The sequence below is a fragment of the Podospora bellae-mahoneyi genome, chromosome 4 (assembly GCF_035222275.1).
Source record: "Podospora bellae-mahoneyi strain CBS 112042 chromosome 4, whole genome shotgun sequence".
NCBI lineage: Eukaryota > Fungi > Ascomycota > Sordariomycetes > Sordariales > Podosporaceae > Podospora > Podospora bellae-mahoneyi.
In genome coordinates this window covers 9903-33668 of record NC_085883.1, presented here as the reverse complement: position 1 = coordinate 33668, position 23766 = coordinate 9903, and the positions used below count along the sequence as shown (strand labels likewise).

The 23766-nt window shown below is 34.1% G+C and overlaps 1 protein-coding gene and 2 non-coding genes across 3 annotated transcripts; 1 reads left to right on the top strand and 2 right to left on the bottom strand.

Annotated features, from left to right (window-relative positions):
- Positions 1–882: 882 nt before the first annotated feature.
- QC761_400010 (putative secondary metabolism biosynthetic enzyme) lies at positions 883–1752 on the top strand (the record flags this gene model as incomplete). The annotated part of the gene is made up of 1 exon (XM_062878282.1): positions 883–1752. One exon carries the CDS (start codon positions 883–885, stop codon positions 1750–1752), a length of 870 nt encoding a protein of 289 aa, XP_062731686.1.
- Positions 1753–20772: 19020 nt separating this feature from the next.
- On the bottom strand, positions 20773–20843 carry QC761_0060230. The gene has a single exon. It is a non-coding gene; the product is annotated as a tRNA-OTHER (tRNA).
- A 129-nt stretch (positions 20844–20972) lies between these two features.
- Positions 20973–21043, bottom strand: QC761_0060220. The gene has a single exon. It is a non-coding gene; the product is annotated as a tRNA-OTHER (tRNA).
- Between the last annotated feature and the right edge of the window lie 2723 nt (positions 21044–23766).

Genomic DNA, 23766 nt, shown 5'->3' with positions numbered 1-23766 from the left:
GGGGTTAACAGGCGATGCCTCTATCTTCAGGAACGACCCGGAGTTAAAGAAGCTTCTCTTGCGTCACCCTCGGACTATTCTAGACGGGATAGCATTGACCTGTCAAAGAAGGTGGCTGGCAAACGGGCCAACGGGACAAAACATCAATCAGACCCTGCATACATGACCCCCGCCTCGTTAGCCACCATAAGTCGAAAAAATGAGCGCCGAGATCAACAGTAATGCCCACCTTTAACACCGAAACCACATGCTGATCGGCAGTCAAAATCAGGATCCGAAAAATACACAATCCATCACAATCGCCGCGATACGCCCTGACGGCAAACTATCAAACTGTGCAACGCAATTGGCCAGGAGTCACCACTGACATCATAGCCATTGGAAAACCTGCTATGGTGGCATGCTCTGTTTGATGTTTAGCAAGAGAAATCAAGGAGCAGTGGTGTTAATCTCTGCACTCTCCTGCATCTGCCGTTCCTCACCCTGCATTTTGAAAGACTAGACAGACGTAATGGCAGTAGAGGGCAGATGCACCACAATGCGTGTTGGACGCAGAATCCAATTTAAAGTAATACTTAGCACAGCGCTAAATGCGGGATCCTGCATTTCGGGACGGAGTAGTGGGGCTGTCCCACTTCGGCGATCGGGGTTAGGGGATAGGGAGATCTCAGGGTCTGATTCATCACAAAGGAACAAGTGACGTATGGCTAGCTAGGTCTCTACCCACAAACAAAGATAGTTGAAATGATGTAGCTTTTCCCAGATTCTCCGGCGGTGGCTGTTCCAGATAAGAAGGCAGGCGTCTTTTCCAGTAAGCCAACAACTTCTTACTCAACAAGACCAGAATCACCACTCTTATCAACTTACCAAGATCATCCAACAATGGCTCCCCGCTCTCGCGTTTGGCTCATCACCGGCTGCTCCTCCGGCTTCGGCCTCGAGCTTGCTAAGGTCGCTGCTGCCCGCGGTGACAAGGTGCTCGCTGCCTCCCGCAACCCCGCCAAAGTCGATCTCTCCCACAAGAACATCACGGCTGTCCAGCTTGACCACAACAAGCCCCTCCCTGATCTGAAGAAGGCTGTTGCCGAAATTGTCAACGTCTACGGCGTCATCGACATTGTCGTCAACAATGCAGCCTATGTCCAGACCGGCACCCTCGAAGAAGCCACTCCCGAGGAGACGTACAAGCAGTTTGAGGCCAACTTCTTCGGCCCCCTGAACCTCTACCGCGCCGTTCTTCCTCAACTAAGAAAGCAAGGATCAGGTACGCTTGTCACCATCGGCAGCATGGCCGCATGGTACCCGATGAACAGCTGCAACCTGTACAATGCCTCCAAGGCCGCTCTTCGTTGGGCCGGCATTGGTCTTGCCGAGGAGATCAAGGACTTTGGCATCAAGCACACTTTGATCGAGCCCGGATTCTTCCGGACCAGCTTGCTCAAGCCAGGTGCCAACTTAAGCGGCACCCCTGCCTCCACCAGAATGAAGGAGTACGACGAAATCAACGCCAAGGCCGACCAGGCGTTCAAGGACTTCAACGGTATTCAGCTCGGCAACCCTGTCAAGGGCGCTGAGGTTATATACGATGTTGTCACCAGCACTGGTGTTGCCCAGGGCAGGGAGCTGCCTGGATTCTTTGCCTTGGGCAGTGATGCCACGGCTGAGATTGGAAAGGCTTTGGATAAGACTAGGGAGGATTTGGAGGAGTGGAGAGAGATTAGCAAGATCAGTGATTTCCCGGAAGGAAAGTAATGTGGGCACAGTTGGCGTCCACCACATGGGTATTGACGATGGAGCTATGTGTAGTAGAATTACTAGTCTAGTAGCGCCTCAAGGTGATATCAACTAAGTTCAAATTTTACAATTGCAATCCACTAACTCTTGACTCGTGTATCTAGATATTCTCAGACTATTGTGTGTCCAATACGCAAAGCCATTTACAGGCCCATGACTACCTAGTAACCTTTGCTTGAGTCTTCGCCTGACGATTTTGGACCATTGCTGCGAATATCATGCTTCAGGTCAAAGAGATTAACCCTTGTCTTGGCAAACTTCCTAGCAGGCACCTTATTCTCAAACATAAGAATCCAGTCCAGGATACATGAGATATTCTGTCTTTGGGCTTATTGTCACGGTTTGACATAAGAAGGGTATGACGAACCCCTATCCAGAACCTCTGAAAGGGATACCGGTTGAAGGCTACTTCTGAATAATCCTGGTTCGGTACAGCTAGACAGTGTACGACAAGATGTCTCAATATAAACACTAGATGCCGTGAATACAACTTGAATTGCATACTGCGGAACTGTCTATCTACACCAGCCAGTTCCTCCGTATATATAGACCTTATGCCAAGCCATATTTACTTCTTGCTCAGTGCCCTTGGCACACTGATCACGACTGCTCAGTTTGCTCAGTGCCCTGATCAGACTGAGCACCCCGCTCCGTCTGCTCAGTGCCCTTAGCGTACTAATCAGTCGTCCCTTACTGTGATTAGCTATTCTCGTACGTTCTTCCGATTAGCCCCTATTCCCGTAGCCCCACAACCCGTCCTGTACTAGGGTTATAACACGATACTCCCCCTCTCAGGCTAACGCCCCGGTAGCCTAGCTCGTTTATTTCTCCCATTAATAACTCTAAGTAAGTTTTTTTCCTTTATTACTAACCGTACGTAATGTTTAACCGCGTTAAGAAACCTACGCCGAAAGGTCCTTCTAGTACCCTTTGTCGTTAAAATTTCGCCGCCGCTATCTATATTTTCGGTAACGAAATACTTTCTTACTTTTCCTGCGAGGCCTTTAATATCTCTAATTACCGTATTTTCGAACGCTCCTCTAAATATAATTACTATATACGTTCCGGTCGCTCCGACTATAATATCCGGGGTCTTACTTCCGCCTTAATAGCCTCCTTGCGTCGTTAAAAAAAGAAACTAGACGCCGAAGAGTAATAGGCTTATACGGCTATACTATAGACCGCTTTAAAGCTCTTATAGATAAAAACCTAGCGCCGTACCCTAATTATTAAATTCCGTTACCTCGCCGCTCGCGAGGAGCGGGTAATTAAGGATCTAAAGCGGGAAAAAGCGTAGGCTTCTTCCGCTACTAATCCTCCCTTAACTTCTCCTCTCGACTAGACCTTTAATATATTAAATTAGTCTAGCTAGTCCCTACTTAACGACCTATCTTTTAATCCTAATATAGCCGGTCCTTCTTTCCTATCTATATAAGACGCTGCCGGTAATACGCCTTCCCCTTCTTAAGATAGTTAAGGCGCGTAGCGCTTAATATACCTAGGTTCCCTCACTACTTTTAATCTCGTAGTATAGCGTATAGTACGCCGACTACTTTACCGGAGGCGTAAGTTCGAATTTTACCGAGGTTCTCCTGGCTTTATTTTATAGCTATTTAGCTATAAACTAAAGTTAGTTTTTTATTATCCGCCGGTAATATATTTTTTTATAATAGTAAGGATATATAATATTAATTAGGCCTAAATTCCTTCTTACCTTCTAACCTTATAGTATAGCGTATAGTACGCTAACTACCCTGTCGGAGGCGCAGGTTCGATTCCTACTAAAGTTCTTTTAGGTTTAAAAGGGCCCGGTTAGGTCCTTTTACGCCCGGATCTATTTTTATTTATTTAGGTTTTAGCCGGTTTAAATATTATTAATAAAATTTTTTTAGTTTCTCTAAATAATTAAAGTATACTTATAGTTCCTATAAATTATTTATAGCCGGATATTTTAATTAACTAATTAAATACTTTAATTAGCCTCTATTAAACCGTAAATTTAATATCTCTTTTATATCATACTCTTTTTCTTTATTTTCCGCTACGGCCTATATATTAGCCTTACTTATTAGTAATACGGGCTCTAGAAGTGAGATATAAAAGATATATAACCGTAAACGTATCGTACGGGATAGCTTTAGTTCGAATACCGTTTCCGATATTTTCCTTTTAATTTTAAACGGATTTATTTACTTATAATTTAGCTTCTTATTAAGTCTTTTAGTATATAAATTATATATAGAAAGGAATATTATATTTCCCTTTTTAAAGTAAAGTCCCTCGAGCTTTTTAGTATTATAGTATTTTCGTATCCTTTCCCTTATAAACTTTAGTTTTTACTTAAATTTACCGTAAAATATATATATTTTATTTACTTTAACTTTAGCTTTAAGTACTTTAACCGTAGGTTTTTACCGTAGGTTTATCTCGTAATTAAAATTTACGAAGAAAGGTATAACTTTCGTAATCTTTATTAGCGATATATTATATACTAATTATATTATAAATAATAATTTAACCTAATTGTTTTATTCGAAATTAATATAATTCCGTAAATATTATTTTACGATTTAATTAAGCCGCTCCGTTTAACCGTTTATTTAAGGGTAATAAGCCGATAATACTTTACTTATTACCCTTAGCCTTATTATTAACGCTTTTTAAAACTTTAATATAAATTTAATATTACGATCCGTAATAAACTCCTTTAGCTATATATATATTATTATAATATACTATAGTATTACGTCCGTTAATTATTTTACTAACTAAGTTTCTTTATATAATAAAAAGTATATTTACTTAGTAAGCCTATCGATTACCGTTAATATATTATTATACTTAATACCGGTTATTATATCTTTAAACTTTAGTAATTTAATAATAAAGTCTATCGTAATTAAACTCTATAGTCGTTTTATTATTAATAATAGCTTTAAAAATCCGTAAAGTTTATACCTCGTAACCCTCGTTCTCTCGTACGTATAATATAATTAAATAGCTTCTTTAATATCGTCCTTAATCCTCGGTTAGTTAAAGTACTGCTTAATCTTTTTTATAATTTTAGCGATACTTATATATTTTCCGAGCTTCGATATATAAATATTTATTATTAATATCGTCCGATTATTTAGCTTTATATACGCCCGGTTCCTATACTATAACCTTCCTTAATTATCTTTCTAAATACCTTATAACTCTAGCTCTTCCTATTAGTATTACTTTATAATATTAGTGCTTAACTTCCTTTAGTATTTATTAGAAGTAGCCTTCTCCCGATATATTACGTAATACTCTATTTACGGCTATAATAAATATTTAAAAATACTATTAAGCGCTTCCTTAAGTAATAGTAATAACTTCCTAGATATATCCTTATGGTGGTCGGTACGCTAGCTAAGTACGTTTACCTTAGCGTTTTTTAATCCCTTCTTATAGTTAATTTAGAAATTAAATTCCGAAAGAAATTCTAATTATTATATTTACTACGCGTTAAGGACCTTCGTAGTAGTAAAGTACTATAGGTTTTTATAATCCGTATAAACCTATACTTTATATTTAATACTACTAAAGTATAGCCTCTACTCCTCGAACGCTTCGATAATAGCGAATAGCTTTTTATTATAAATTAAATAGTTTTAACGTACTCCCTTAAATTTTTTTAAAAAAAAAGTTACCGGATATAATTTACTATTATTATTTCTTTATCCTAATTACCTACCGATCGTATAGTTTAATATATCTACTTCGACCTTAAATAGTCGATTAGGATTTAGTAATTTAAGTATCGGGTTTTTTAAAATAATCTCTTTTAATTTTTAAAAGGCTTACTTTTTTTCCTACCCTTACCGGAACTTTATATTTTTTTTAATTAAATAGTTAAAAGGCCTCGCGATACCTACGTATCCTCGAATAAATATCCGATAGAAGTTTATAAACCTTAAAAATTCCTTAACGTATATTTATAATTATAGCGTAAGTTAGTCTTTAATTACCGTAATTTTCTTAAGTTCTATACGAACCTTACTTAACGATATTAAATATTTTAAATATATTATTTTTTATACATAAAACTTACTTTTTTTTTTATTAATTAAAAGTCCGGTTTTATATAGCGCGTTAAATATTTCTCGTATATACCGTTTATATTCCTTTAAAGTACGTAAATAAATAAGAACGTCGTTAAAATAGTATATTATTATTTTATTAAAGTACTTCCGTATTATATAATTAACGAAAGATTAAAACGTTACGGGTATATTAATTAGCCTAAATAGTATTACGAGATACTCGAAATAATTATAGAGTATACGAAACGTTATTTTTTATTCGTTTCTTTCTTTAATCCGTATATAGGCGTACCCGATAAGTATATTTAAATATATAAAGTATTATATTTCGGCTAATTAACTCCGTAACCTAAATATTAATAGTAACGGATAATTATTTTTTACCGTTTCGTTATTTAATTACTAATAATTTATATATAATCGTAAGCTATTATCCTTTTTCGGTATAAAGAAAACGGAGTATCCTATTAGCGATATAGACTTCCCAATATAATTTCTTTTTAAATTTTTATTTAAATATTTCCGTAGCTTCTTACTTTATTTATCGTTAATATAATATACTTTAAATAGCCGTAGTTTAATTCCCTCTTTTAATTTAATTTTATAGTCTTACGGCCCTTACTTTAAAAGCCCCTTTAAATACTTAGCCGTAAAGGCTAAGTATCTTCGATATTTTACCGATATTACTTTTTTCTCGCCCTTTTTTATATTATTATAATAAGTATATTTATTAACCTCCGATATTTTTACTAACGTTATTAATTTTACTTCTTCGATCTTACTATTTATATTAATAAAGTATATTATTATTTTTTAAGCTCCTTACGGTAGTACCGTAGAGGATACTTATTCCGTACTTTACTCCGTACGTACTTTTAACCTTTTATCGTTAACTAAATATTTTTAAAGTTCTTTTAGTTATAAATAATTATTATCCCTTTAATCGATATTTAGGTTATAGTTTTCGTATTATAATTACTTTAGGATTATATCCTTCGAAGGTCCTATATTTATAATATCGAATATAATTAAGGTTATTTTTCCTTCGACTATAATATTTAGGGGTAATGTTTTCTTATAAACCTTTTACGTACGAAATAGTCCTTATATAACGATTTATTCTTTCTTTTTCTTTTATAATATCCGGGCCTAATATACGAACTATAGCGAAATTAGGTTCGTCTCCGTACTACCGTTTACTAATATTATTACCTAGAGATTTCTCTATCGCGTAGTAACCTAAAAATATTTATTTTTTTTACTTCCTTCCTATATAATAACGACTTTACTAATAAGCCTTAGATCGTTATTTTATACCTTTACCTTACGCTAATACCTTCGAAAATACTATTCGTAATCCGTTAGAGATTAACGGCCCCCGCGAAAGGCCGCGAGTCGTTTCTTAAGCGATTATATCGTTTAAAAGTATCTTTTTATTCCGGATTAATTAATAATATAAAGTTTTTTAACTATACCCGCCTAATTTCCTCTTATTTTCCGTCTTTTATTTCTTTAATACTTTCTTATATCCTTATTTAATAGCGGTTTTTTTATTTAATTTTATATATTTTATTTTAATAATATTACTTAACCTTCTCTTATAGATATATAGCGTAGTTTAAACTTAGGTATTATTTTAGTATTATTTCCTCTAAAGAGCGTATACTATCGTCCGTATTCTAACCTTCTACGTACTCGGTATAATATCTTATATACCTTAGTATAATCTATATAACCTAAAGGCTATCCTTTAGTTTAATCGGATCTTAAACCTTTTATAAAAGGTAATTGTTTAGGTCTTTCTACTAAACCTTTTCCTACTTAATTATAGTTTTCTTAATTAATTATAACTTACTTTCCTTATTTACTTTACGTACCGGCCAATAACTGTATAGTAATTTACTTTAGTAATACTCTATATATTTATATATAATATACTAAAACTAAAATACTTTTTAATATTCTAAATATTTAAAGTAAAGTTATATTATATTTCCTTTATAAAGTATATACTATATAGGTATTAATATATTTTTTAGTAACTTCGCGATCCTAATATTAATAACTTTCTTACCTTTTTAATACTTTTTTTAACTTTTATATATAAGCTTTATAGGCTACGATATATCCTATAAGATAGTAAATCTATACTTACCGTACTACCTTTCCGGTATCGTTTACTTAGTAAGTCTTTACGCAAGACTATCGCCCTTAGCGATTTCTATAGTAATTTCCGTAGTAATTTATACTAATTAATCCTATAATACCTATATTTAAAGATCTCCTTCCTCGTACTTCGCCTTTAGCCTTTCCATTACTTTCCGTAACTCCTAAAACTCTACTTCCTCTTATTCGGTATATTAGTTAGAGTCTTCCTTTAATCCTATTACTTTACCTTATTAGTACCTAATAGTTATTATTTCTATAACCCTCGGTCCTTTTAATATAATAGTAATTACGATCTCTTTTTTTTAACCGAGTCGCTTAAATACTTTATAATCTTTCTTAAAGTATCTTACTTTACTATAGTTAAAATATTTAAGGTTATCCCTACCCTAACCTCGGCTTTACGGCCTTTACTATTATATAATATTAATATTTATTAGTCCTAAATACGTAATACCGGAATAGCTAGTACTAGGGTATCGTCTTCTACATTTATCGTTAGGGCGGTTATTACTAAAGTACCCCTTATTACTATAGTAACCCCTATTACTATCCTTCTTTTCCGTACGACGCTAAAACTGCCGATCGTCGATCCGTATAGCTATAATAATATATTTATCGATAGTATTAAGCCTCGACTCCTTATATAATTTATCCTTTATTTTTTCTTTAAGGCTATTATAAAAAAGCTATATTAACCCTTTATCGTTAATAGTACTATATAGGCTATCCATTTTAAATAAAGTTACGTAATTAATTATTAAGCGCGTTTAACGTAAGTTTGCGAGCCTCTTTTACGTATATTTTACTTTATTATACTCTTTAAATACTTTTTTAAGCTTAATTTTAAAAATATAGTAACTCTTAAAATATTTTACGGTAATTTTTTTTTAATCGGACGGCTCTTCCTTATAGTAATTATCGAGGATAGGTTCGAATTACGTAAGAGCCCTATCCTTAAATCTAATAGCCGCGAAAATAATTTTTAATTTTTCGTTAGTAAATTAATTTAGGTATTAACGAAAATAAGTTTTAAATTAAATTAAGAACCCTTTAAGTTTTACTTTTCTTCCTTTATAGCGCTCCGGTACCGGGAACTTAGGTATTACTTTAAGTAAAGTTAATATAATAATAATTTATTTCTAAGTTTATTAAGCTTCGTCCTTAAATTCTTTAAAGCGTTATATTATTTACTTTACGGTAGGTCGAATATTAATAATAGTAAGTTCCTTATTATTTAGGTTAGGCGGGACGTTTCCTATCTAAACGTTTTTAGGTCCGGCTATAATAATAAAAAAACGCCTTTAATTTATCCGTAATAGAGTTAAAGTAAGTATATAATATATAACGAACCCCTATCCAGAACCTCTAAAAGGAATACCGGTTAAAGGCTATTTTTAAATAATCTTAGTTCGGTATAGCTAAATAGTATACGATAAGATATTTTAATATAAATATTAAATACCGTAAATATAATTTAAATTATATATTACGGAACTATCTATCTATACTAGCTAGTTCCTCCGTATATATAGACCTTGTGCTAAACTATATTTATTTCTTGCTTAGTGCCCTTAGTATACTAATCACGACTGCTTAGTTTGCTTAGTGCCCTGATCAGACTGAGTACCCCGCTCCGTCTGCTTAGTGCCCTTGGCGTACTGATTAGTCGTCCCTTACTGTGATTGGCTATTCTCGTACGTTCTTCCGATTGGCCCCTATTCCCGTGGCCCCATAACCCGTCCTGTACCAGGGTTGTGACAAAGGGGGGTAAGCGGACCAATGATAGCTGGACCGGAGACTGAAGCGGGGCTCACAGTCCACAGTCTAATAATCTATATAAACGGCGGAACTAGGTAGTAAGTAGATAGTTCTGTAATGTATAGGTTGGATGACCAGGAACTGGACCACATGTGGATCTGGTCCACCACCACCACACCAGCCACACAACCTTGTTGAGATTACCCCTGAATACTCACACTGGCCACAACAAGACTAATATTCGGTCAATTTCTATGGGAGTTATACCAAATTGTAGCTCAATCACTGTCAGAGTCAGACATTGCATCTGCTTCTCGCTTGCGCCTGGTTTAAACCCGATAACGTGCGCTGCGCCGCATAGGCTAGGCTAGCTCTAGCTGCTCCATATCCTCCTTGGCTACCACTTCTTCCTCCACTACCCTCCCTTCAATGTAGGCCTCTTCCAGTTCATAGAGCCTTATAAATTTAGAATTCGAGTTTTCTCTATTTAATTTACGCCTTTTTCTTACTTCCTGGGCTTTTTAGGCGTTCTATTAGCACTTTACTATATTAGTTTTATAAATAAATACTTTAGATTTTAATATAAGTATAATATTAATAAAAGTCTTTACCGTTGATTATATTCCGGCTAGCGTATAGTTCTTAAGTAAGTCCTATCAGTAATTCTCCGATAGATTATAGTACAATCCGTTGAAAAGCGCACCAAAAAAAACGCCCCACTTTAGAAACAGGGGGGTAGGATCCGTTGAGGAATTAGTTATACGATCCGATGAGATTTCTTTTACTAAAATGAAAAAGAAAATATTATTAGAATCGCTTGAACGAGCTATATAGAATAGTATTAACGTATATTATAAGCGAGCGATTTATATAAGCGAGTAATTACTCTTTTATAACCTTTATATTATTATTTTTAATTACTGTATAACTATATTATGAAGTAACTAGAATTATATCCGAAATAACTAAATTACATAATTTTATAGCCTCCTAACAAATACCTATATTATAGCTAAGCTTACCGTATATACTATAATACTAAACTTCGTACGAGCCTTCCCTATATTACCGCTATCCGGCTCTATTTCTTCTATTACTTCCCTACCTACGGCCTTTGAGTCTAATAAATCCTATATATTTTACATAATGAATAATCCTCCTAGCCGTATATAGATATCTTTAGCTTTCCGGCGCTTACTTAATACTTTATTAGCCTTGTAAAGTAAAGAAACCTTTACCTATAAAAAGGCTATTTAGTATATTATAGGTGTTATAGTTTTATTAAATTAATTTATAATATTTAATATTAAAGTTAAGAAACTATTTTAATAATTAATAACATAAATTTTAATAAAGGTAAAGTATAAATTAATATTTCGAAAGTTTTATAATATTTAAAATACTTAAAGCAATACCGTACTCGGCTTTAAGGATACGGATATTAATATATAAAGCTTTATATTTAATTTAAAAAATATTTTATCTAAATCTTATAGTATAAGGCTAATACCTATAAAATTACTTTATATATTCTTTTTTATTATGGAGGCAAAAAAACCCTCGCGGAAGGTATAAAAAAACTTAAATTTATTTACGTAATTAATATATATACGTATTAAGCCCTCAATTTAACGGCCGTACGCCTATTTTAACGGCCTAAAGTAATTAATATCGAATAATTAAAGAAAGTAAGAAAAGTATAAAGGTATATAAAGCGTAATAATATTATTTTATGAATAATGATACTTAAATTTAATTAAATAATAACTTTCGTAATTATCAAGGATTAATAACCGGTATTTACCCTATCAGTAATTCTCCGATGGATTGTAGTACAATCCGTTGAAAAGCGCACCAAAAAGAACGCCCCACTTTAGAAATAGGGGGTAGGATCCGTTAAGGAATCAGTTATACGATCCGATAGGATTTCTTTTACTAAAATACAAAAGAAAAATATTATTAGAATCGCCTACACGAGCTATATGGAATGGTATTAGATATATTATTATACGAGCGGTGGGAAAATAGAAGTAAAAGATATAAAGTTAGGTATAAATATATTAGTAATATACGTATATAATAATATAAGGTTATATAAGGGAATAGTTTTTTATACGATCCGATAGGATTTTTCCTATTAAATTAAAAGTTAAAGATATTATTAAAATTGTTATAACGAGCTATATAGAATAATATTAAATATATTTTTATACAAGCTATATAAAAATAAAGATAAAAGATATAAAGTTAGGTGCTAGTAATATATATATATAGTAGTATAAGGTTATATAAAGGAATAGTTTTTTATACGATCCGATAGGACTTTTCTTATTAAATTAAAAGTTAAAGATATTATTAAAATTACTATAACGAGTTATATAGAATAATATTAAATATATTATCGTACGAGCCGTATAGAAATAAAAATAAAAGATATAAAGTTAGGTATTAATAATATGTATATACAGTAATGTAAGGTTATATAAAGGAATAGTTTTTCATACGATCCGATAGGAATTTTTTTATTAAATTAAAAATTAAAGATATTATTGGAATTATTATAATAAGCTATATAGAATAGTATTAAAGGTATTATCGTACGAGCCGTATAGAAATAGAAATAAAAGATATAAAGTTAGGTACTAGCGTGTCACGGCTTGACCCCTAGTGGGGCGCAGGCGCACCACGGACCAATCATTAGCACAGGATTACGGATTAATCAGAATAGGATTATTAGGATCGAGGGTCGATCCAAGGGAGTTAACTCCGGAGGAATAGTATCGATAGGATCGAGGGTCGAGTCTATCGATCCAGGACAACGCCAGGCTTAGTACAGGATATATATATACGGAGGAACTGGCTGGTGTAAATAGAGAGTTCCGCAATATGCAATTTAAGCTTGTATTTACGGTATCTTATATTTACATTAAGACATCTTATCGTACACTATTTAGCTATACCGCACCAGGATTATTCAGAAGCAGCCTTCAACCGGTATCCCTTTCAGAGGTTCTGGATAGGGGTTCGTTATATAGCGATATACGTATATAGTAGTATAAAGTTATATAAAAGAATAGTGTTTTATATAATCCGATAAGATTTTTCTTATTAAATTAAAAGAGAAAAATATTATTAGAATTACTATAACGAGCTATATAAAATAGTATTAAATATATTATTATATAAGCGATATATAAATAAAAGTAAAAAATATAAAGTTAGGTATTAGTAATGTACGTATATAATAATATAAGGTTATATAAAAGAACAGTTTTTTATACGATCCGATAAGATTTTTCTTATTAATTTAAAAAGTAAAGATATTATTAAAATTACTATTACGAGTTATACAGAATAGTATTAAGTATATTATCGTACGAGCGGTATAGAAATAAAAATAAAAAATATAAAGTTTGGTATAAGCGTATTAGTAATATATATATATATTAGTATAAGGTTGTAAAATCGAATAGTTTATTATACGATCCGATAAGATTTTTCTTATTAATTTAAAAATTAAAGATATTATTAAAATTACTATTATAAGCTATATAGAACGGTATTAAATATATTATCGTATAAGCGGTATAAAAATAAAAGTAAAAGAAATAGAGTTAAATATAAGTATATTAGTAATATACGTATATAGTAGTATAAAGTTATACAATTAAATAGCTTTTTATATAATCCGATAGGATTTTTCCTGTTAGATTAAAAGAAAAAAGTATTATTAAAAATACTATAGCGAGCTATATAGAATAATATTAAGTATATTATTGTATAAGTAATATAGAAATCTAAATAATATATAAAAATAATAAATTCGATTTTTATTACTATACGGTTTATTTAGTTATCAGAATTATTAATAATTATAAATTTTTAATTTCTTTCTATAGTTTATTTATTTCCCTCGTCCTCCCTTTCGGCTATAATACCCCTTTAAATAACGGTATAGAAATTATATTTATTATTATAATTCTTTTATTTATAATTACTATAAATACTACTTTAATATTTATTCGTCGTATAATAATCCTTGAACGGTTCCCTATTAGGCTTATTAATATAGGTAATATAAAGAAAAGTAATTACTAAATTATAGCTTTAAATTAAAACTATATTAAAGTAGTTCGGACGAGTTAATATTTTAACCCCCTTTACTTTACTAGGGACGTATTTAATATCGGCTAATAGTAAAGCCGAAATTACTTATTATATTACTTATATATTTATTAATTTAAATATTATTATATAGAGAAAATATATATTTATATAAATATAGAAACTATTTATTAGCCTTTTAATATAAAGCTAATTAATATTAATAATTTTATATAAGTTACGGGTATTAAAGATTAAAGCTATTTTATATATTAATTAAAAGTTAATTAGTTTATATAATAGAAAGGTTTATTAAAAAAGGATTTTAATAAGAATTAAAGTCGCTATTATATAGCTAGCCTCTCGAATGATTTAGAAAAAAAGGTTTATATCCGGTAACTATACGTTACTACCTTTATACCTACGTAACTACCTTCGTACTAGACGTGCCTACGTAATTACCTTTTTATTAGGCGTATTTTAACTATCGTATAGGATAGACGCCTTAATTAGAATAATATAGCTCTATTATATAGCTAGCCTATCAAGGGATTTAAAAAAAAAAAGGTTTATACCCGGCAGCTATACGCCACTAGCTTCGTATTTTAACATACCTTAACTATCGTACGGAATAAACGCCTTAATCGGAATAATACGGTTCTATTATATAGCTAGCTTATCGAGGGATTTAGAAAAAAAGCTCTGCACCCGGCAGTCACACGTTACTACCTTCGTGCCTACGTAACTACCTTCGTGCTAGGCGTGCCTACGTAACTGCCTTTTTGCTAGGCGTGCCTTAACTATCGTACGGGACCGACGCTTTAATCGGAATAATACGGCTTTTTTATATAGCTAGCCTGTCGAGGGATTTAAAAAAAAAGGTTTGTACCCGGTAGCTATACGCGACTACCTTCGTATCCTAGCGTACCTTAACTACCGTACGGGATAAACGCCCTGATCGGAATAATATAGCTCTATTGTATAGCTGGCCTGTCGAGGGATTTGGAAGAAAAGGTTTGTACCTAGTAGCTATACGCTACTACCTTCGTATCTACGTAACTACCTTCGTGCTAGGCGTACTTATGTAACTACTTTCGTACTAAGCGTACTTATATAACTACCTTCGTGCTAGACGTACCTACGCAACTACCTTTTTACTAAGCGTGCCCTAACCATCGTATATAACTAAATGCCCTAATCAGAATAATATAACTTTATTATATAGTTAGCCTATTAAGGGATTTAGAAGAAAAGGTCTATACCCAGCAATTACATACTACTACCTTCGTACCTACGCAACTACCTTTATATTAAACGTACCTACGTAACTACCTTTATATTAAACGTACCCTAACTATCGTACGGGACCTAGACCCCGGTAACCGCACGCTATTACCCTTATCTATTTATATATAACCTACTTTACTTTTTAACGGGATATCTTTCCTTAAAAAAATTGAATAATAAACTTTAATATTATAATATTTTATATCGTACATAATTATTATATTACGATTAATATTATATTAAAATAAAACTTTTTATTTATATTTTTTACTTTTAAATTTTTATTTATAAAAAATATAAAGTAATTATTTTTATAAATAAAATATTTATTTATTTTCGTACGTCCTATAAAGATATTATAGTTATAAATAAACCGGATATTATATAAAAGTATAATAATTTACTAACGGTTTTTCGAAAATAATAAAACTTAATAAACTTTATATTTCCTTCTACGGTAATTAATTTAATTTCAAAATTTAAAAAACTTTTTTTAAATAAATTAAAGTACGATATTTATATTTATATTTTACGGATTAAAAAAGCGATATAAAAGTATTACCGTACGAAATATAATTAAATTAACTTTAATATAAAAGGAAGAAATATTAAAGTAGCTTAATAATATTAAGGACTTTAAAAAACTAAAATATATTATTAACGTTTTTTTAAAAGCCGGTTAATTATTAAATACTTTAAGGTATAATTAAAGAAGCCGGTAGCTAAAAATCCCGATTTCGTATAAAAGACTTAAAAATAAAAAAAATAATTTATACAATTTTATTATACGATTAATTCGATTTTTTAATAAATATTAATAATTATTATAATAAGTAAAGGTCAATTAACTTTAAATCCTTAATTAAATAAAATAAATTAAATATATTACTTTTGGTTTTTAAACCGGTAAGCCTTATATCGTACGACTTTTTTTAATTTAAATAAAAAATAATTAAATAGTAAAAATTTAATTATATTTACGGTCCTTTAAAAAATTTAAAGAAAAATTAATTAAGTTATTACCAATATAATAATAAAATTATTATCCGATAAAGTCGGTTATTCCGTTCTATTCGAAGTTAATAAAAAAATAATCGACTAAAAGTTTAATAAACTTTTTAATAATAATAGTTTAATCCTTTATACAATATAAAAGTACTTTTTTATTTAAAAAAAGATTTTTAGGTATATTTACTATATATAAAGTTAAAATTAATAGGATTAGTTATTATATAAATTAAACGTTAATTAAATTAAAAATCTATAGATTATTATATAAATAATATAGGAGTTTTATTACGGTAATAATAAAGCCGGAAGAAAGTTATTAAATTAAATATTTATTAATTTCTTTATTAAATTTTTAAATTATTTTTTTACGGTTATTATATAAAAGTACCTTCCTTTTTACTTTAGTTACTATAACTTTAAAAAATAATAAAAAGTAATATACTTTATCCGATTTTATATTATTTTTATTTATTATTATTATTTTCGGTAAAACCTTTATTATATAATATTTATTTTACGAATTTATTTAATTAAAAAAGGTAAATAAAAAACTTAACTTCTTTAATATCGTTTACTTTAAAATTTCGAGGTTCCTAATTAAAGTTTATTAAAGTAATTATTTTATACTAATAAATTAAGTTTTAAAAGCTTATACGTATAATATAACTATTAATAGTTTTATAATATCCGAAAATGAATTTACGCTTAATAGTATTACTATTATATACTAAAATATTTCTATTATTATTAATATCCTAATTAAAATAATATATATTTTAATTAATAAAATTAATCGTACGGTTTAAGACCTAACTTTCATTATAATATTAATTATTTATTTTTAACTCGAATAATATTTTAACGCTTTAATAAATTAAAATTAATTTCTTTTAAAACTAACGTTATATTATATAATAGGAACGACTCCGGTATTTAATTAGCTTTAATATTAAAAGCCGTTTCCGTTAAATATTTAATAATTTTAATATTAGTTTTAAAGGTAATTAGCGCGAGGTATTAATTTTTATTATACGAAGGTTTAGCTTAATCTTTTATATTACTAGGATAAAAAGTAGAAAAAATACTATTTTTTTATTCCCGGCCTATTATACGAAGGATAAAGTTATTATTATTATTTCCCTTTTTATAATATTATAAAAAAATATAGTTCGGCGTTATAAAAAATTAAAAATTAATTATATAATTTAGAGTTTTAAAAAGGTTTCGGTTAATTAAATTATTTTTATAACGCTAAAGGCTTTTTATACTTAAATATTTAAAAGCTTTATTAATAGGCTTAATATATTATAATAGTTTAATTAACCTATTTTTAACGAGTATTATATTATTTTAAACTCGTTATATAAATTTCGATTATTCCTCCGGTAAATCGGTTAATATATAGCTTTAATCGGAATATAATTAATTTTCTTAATAGCTACCCTATTAGTAATTCTCCGATGGATTGTAGTATAATCCGTTAAAAAGCGCACTAAAAGAAACGCCCTACTTTAGAAACAGGGGGGTAGGATCCGTTAAGGAATCAGTTATACGATCCGATAGGATTTTTTTTACTAAAATGAAAAAGAAAAGTATTATTAAAATCGCTATAACGAGCTGTACAGAATGGTATTAAGTGTATCGTCGTACGAGCTGTATAGAAATAAAAGTAAAAAAGGTAAAATTGGGTATAAGTATACTAGTAATGTACGTGCATAGCAGTGTAAGGTTATATAAAGGAATAGTTTTTTATACGATCCGATAAGATTTTTTCTATTAAAATAAAAGAGAAAAATATTATTAGAATTACTATAGCGAGCTATATAGAATGGTATTAAGTATATTGTCGTACGAGTATTATAGAAATCTAAATAATAAATAAAAATTATAAATTCGATTTTTATTACCGTATGATTTATTTAATTATTGGAATTATTAATAACTATAAGCTTCTAGCTTCTTTCTATAGCTTACTTATTTCCCTCGTCCTCCCCTTCGGCTATAATACCCCTTTAAGTAGCGGTAAAGAAGCTATATTTACTACTATAATCCCTCTACTTATAATTACTATAAGTACTACCCTAGTATCTATCCGTCGTACGATAATCCCTAAACGGCCCCCTATTAGGCTTACTGGTATAGGTAATATAAAAAGAAGTAGCTACTAAACTATGGCTTTAAATTAAAACTATATTAAGGTAGCTCGGACAAGCTAGTACCTTAGCCCCCTTTATTTTACCGGAAATATATTTAATATCGGCCGATAATAAGGCCGAAATTACTTATTATATTACTTATATATTTATTAGTTTAAGTATTATCGTACGGGAAAGATATATACTTATATTAATATAAAAGCTATTTATTAGCCTCCTAATATAAGGCTAGCTAATATCGATAACTTCGTACGAGCTACAAGTACTAAGGACCAGAGCTATTTTATATATTAATTAAAAGTTAATTATTTTATACAATAGAAAAGTTTATTAAAAAAGGATTTCAATAAGAATTAAAGTTGCTATTACATAGCTAGCCTGTCGAGGGATTTAGAAGAAAAGGTCTATACCTAGCAGTTACACGTTACTGCCTTCGTGCCCACGCAACTACCTTCGTGCTAGGCGTATCCACGCAACTACCTTCTTGCTAGGCGTGCCTTGACTATCGTATGGGACCGACGCCTTAATCGGAATAATACGGCTCTATTGTATAGCTAGCCTATCGAGGGATTTGGAAGAAAAGGTCTGTACCCGGCAGCCACACGCTACTACCTTCGTACCCACGTAACTGCCTTTATGCCAGGCGTGCCCTGACCATCGTACGGGACCCAGACTCCGGTAACCGCACGCTACTACCCTTATCCACTTATACGTGACCTACTCCACTCTTTAACGGGGTATCCTTCTCTAAAAAAACTTAATAATAAACTTTAATATTATAATATTTTATATTATATATAACTATTATATTACGATTAATACTATACTAGAATAGAACCTTTTATTTATATTTCCTACTTTTAAATTTTTATTTATAGGAAATATAAAGTAACTATTCTTATAAATAAGGTACTTACCTATCTTCGTACGTCCTATAAAGATATTATAACTATAGACAGACCGAATATCGTACGAAAGTATAATAATTTATTAGCGGTCTTTCGAAAATAATAAAACCTAATAAACCTTACATTTCCTCCTACGGTAATTAACCTAATTCTAGAACTAAAGAAGCCTTCTTTTAATAAATTAAAGTATAATATCTACGCCTATATCGTACGGACTAAGAAGGCGATACAGGAGTACTACCGTACGAGGTATAACTAAATTAACCTTAATATAAAAGTATGACGAACCCCTATCCAGAACCTCTGAAAGGGATACCGGTTGAAGGCTACTTCTGAATAATCCTGGTTCGGTACAGCTAAACAGTGTACGACAAGATGTCTCAATGTAAACACAAGATACCGTGAATACAACTTGAAATTGCATACTGCGGAACTGTCTATCTACACCAGCCAGTTCCTCCGTATATATAGACCTCGGGGCCTTGAGGTGCTCGCCCTGCTACGGCCCCGATCACTCATAGCACTTTGCATCCTGCGGAGTGCTCGTCGTGCTATGCCTTCGATCACCCGTAGCATCTTGCATCCTGCAGACTGCTCAGGCCTCTTGGCGCCGTAGCACTCCTGGCCAGCCTTGATTGGCTGCCTCCTGGTTCCCTTAATGATTGGCTGGGGACGCCCCGCGCCCCACCTACTGCGCGGCCTGCCGTTGGGTTAACTGTGACATGATGCCCCTCCTCCCAGGTCGACGCCCCGGCGACCGTATTCCTGAAATAGTCCTGGATCCCCTTTTCCTGCAATATCCCTACAGTAAGTTTTCCTCCTCTTTTATCCTACCGTCATGTCTAACCGTGTAAAGAAACCCGCTCGTACGAGTACCGACCGTCGCCGTGATTAAGTACTTTTCCTTGAGAAGTTCGGCCTTATCATGCCCGAGTGTACCTATTGTAAAGAGAATAGCCTTGAGTGCGTGGCTTCCTCTCGATACGACCGATGCCTCCCGTGTGTCAAGTCGAGTCGCTCCCACTGTGATGTTCATGGCGTGGATCGTGAGTCCTCCCCTGGGCTACCGTACGCTTCCTCGCTGACCCTGTAGTCCGTCCTCTCATCAAGGAGAAAGAGCGCCTGGACGCCGAAAAGCAGGCTACCTTGAGTAAGCTCCTTCGTCTCGAGGCACAATCGCGTGCCCTCGAGGTGCGAGCCCTTGCTGCCTTTCGTCGCGAATCTCGTCTCCTTAAGGAGGAAGAGAGAGAGTCTTCCGCGCGGCCTGCTACCCCGCATGGCCCGCCGGTAGCGGATGCCTCCGTTGCCTCTTCTTCCACTACTGCTCCTGCCTCGGCCTTCTCTTTCCTGGATCCTACCTTAGGCCTCGACTGGCCTACCGACCTTTCCTTTAATCCCGGTGTGGCCGGTCCTTCCTTCCTGACCGCGCAGGATGCCGCCAGCGGCACGCCTTCCACCTCCCAAGGTGGTTGAGGCGCATGGCGCTTGATATACCTGGGTCCCCTCACCACTTCTAACCTCGTGGTGTAGCGTGTAGCACGCCGACTACTCTGCCGGAGGCGCAGGTTCGAATCCTGCCGAGGTTCTCCTGGCTTTGTCTCATAGCCATCTGGCTGTGAGCTAAGGCCAGTTTTTTGTTGTCCGCCGGTGGTACGTCTTTTTGCGGTGGTGGGGGTGTGTAACGCTAGTTGGGCCTGGATTCCTTCCTACCTTCCAACCTTGTAGTATAGCGTGTAGTACGCCGACTACCCTGTCGGAGGCGCAGGTTCGACTCCTGCTGAGGTTCTTCCAGGCTTAAGAGGGCCCGGTCGGGTCCTCTTGCGCCCGGATCTATTTTGCCTGTTTGGGTTTTGGCCGGTCTAGATATCGCTGGTGGAATTCTTTTAGCTTCTCTGGGCAGTTAAGGTGTGCCTGTGGCTCCCACGAGTTGTCTGTAGCCGGATATCCTAACCAACTGACCAAATACTCCAATTGGCCTCTGTTAAACCGTGAATCCAGTATCTCTTCCACATCGTACTCCTCTTCTTCGTCCTCCGCCACGGCCTGTGTATTGGCCTTACTTGCCGGTGGTGCGGGCTCCAGAAGTGAGATGTGAAAGGTATGTGACCGTAGACGCATCGTACGGGGTAGCTCCAGTTCGAATGCCGTCTCCGATATCTTCCTTTTGACCTTGAACGGGCCCACTCGCCTGTGGTCCAGCTTCTTACTAGGTCTTTTGGTGCGTAAATTGCGTATGGAAAGGAATACCATATCTCCCTCCTTAAGGCGAGGTCCCTCGAGCCTTTTAGTATTATAGTATTTCCGCATCCTTTCCCTCATAAACTCCAGTTCTTATTTAAGCTTGCCGTGGAGCATATACATCTTATCTACCTTGACCCCGGCCCTGGGCACCTCAACGGTAGGCCCTTGCCGTAGGTCTGCCTCGTAGCCGAAATTCGCGAAGAAAGGTATAACTTTCGTGGTCTCTATTAGCGATATATTATACGCTAGCTATACCGTAAGCAATAGTTTAACCCAATCGTCCTACTCGAAATTAATATAATTCCGTAGGTATTATTCCACGATCTAATTAAGCCGCTCCGTCTAACCGTCTGTCTAAGGGTAGTAGGCCGATAACGCCTTACTTACTACCCCCAGCCTCGTCATTAACGCTCTCCAAAACTTCGATACGAACTTAGTATCGTGATCCGTAATAAACTCCTTTAGCTATATATATGTTACTATAATATACCGTAGTACTATGTCCGCCAGTTACTTTGCCGACTAGGTCTCCTTATATAGCAAGAAGTATACCTACTTAGTGAGCCTGTCGACTACCGTTAATATACTATCGTACTTAACGCCGGTTACCGTGTCCTTAGACTTTAATAATTTAGTAATGAAGTCTATAGTAACTAAGCTCTATAGCCGCTCCGCTACTGGTAGTAGCTCCAGAAATCCGTAAGGCTTATACCTCGTAACCCTCGTTCTCTCGTACGTATAGCATAACTGGATAGCTTCCTTAACGTCGTCTTTAATCCTCGGCTAGTTAAAGTGCTGCTTAATCTTTTCTATGGTCTTTGCGATACCTATATGTCCTCCGAGCTTCGATACGTAAATATCTATTACCAGTGTTATCCTATCACCTGGCTTCACGTACGCTCGATTCTTATACCACAGCCTTCCCTAACTATCTTTTTGGATGCCCTGTGGCTCCAGTTCTTCCTGCTAGTATTACTCCGTAATATCGTTGCCCAACTCCCCTTAGTATTTGCTAGAAATGGCCCTCTCCCGATATACTGCGCAACACTCCATCCACGGCTATAGTGGATACTTAAGAGTGCCATTAGGCGCCTCTTTAAGTAGTGGTGGTGACTCCCTGGGTATATCCTTATAGTGGTCGGTACGCCTACTAAGTGCGTCTACCCTAGCGTTCTCCGATCCCTTCTTATAGTTAATTTAAAAGTTAAATTCCGAAAGAAACTCTGACTATCGTATTTGCCGCGCGTTAAGGACCTTCGTGGTAGTAAAGTACCGTAGGTTCTTATAATCCGTATAGACCTATACTTCGTACTTAATGCTACTAAAGTATAGCCTCCACTCCTCGAACGCTTCGATAATAGCGAGTAGCTCTTTATCGTGGATTAGGTAGTTTTAACGTGCTCCCTCGAGCTTTTTCGAAAAGAAGGCTATTAGGTATAGCTTACTATCGTCATCTCGCTATCCCAATTACCCACCGATCGTATAGTCTAATATATCCGCCTCGACCTCAAATAGTCGACTGGGGTCTAGTAGTTTAAGCACCGGGTCCTTTAAAATAGCCTCTTTTAGCTCCTAAAAGGCCTACTCTTCTTCCTGCCCCCACCGGAACTCCACGTCCTTCTTAGTCAAGTAGTTAAGAGGCCTCGCGATACCTACGTACCCTCGAATAAATATCCGGTAGAAGTTCGTAAACCCCAAGAATTCCCTAACGTATGTCTGTGACTGCGGCGTAGGCCAGTCCTTAACTACCGCAATTTTCCCAGGTTCCATACGAACCTCACCTAGCGATATCAAGTATCCTAGATATACTGTCTTTTGTACGTGGAACTCGCTCTTCTCCTTATTAACTGAGAGTCCGGCTCCGTGTAGCGCGTCGAGTATCTCTCGTACGTGCCGCTTATGCTCCTCCAGAGTGCGTGAGTAGATAAGAACGTCGTCGAGATAGCACACTGCTGTCTTGTCGAGGTATTTCCGTATCGTATGGTCAACGAGAGATTGGAACGTCGCGGGCGCATTGGTTAGCCCAAATGGCATTACGAGATACTCGAAATGACTATAGGGCGTACGAAACGCTGTCTTCCATTCGTCTCCTTCTTTGATCCGTATATGGGCGTACCCGATAGGTATATCCAAGCGTGTGAAGTATCGCGCCTCGGCTAGTTAACTCTGTAACCTAGATATTAACGGTAGCGGGTAATTGTTTTTTACCGTCTTGTTATTCAGCTACCGGTAATCCATACATAGTCGCAAGCCACCGTCCTTCTTCGG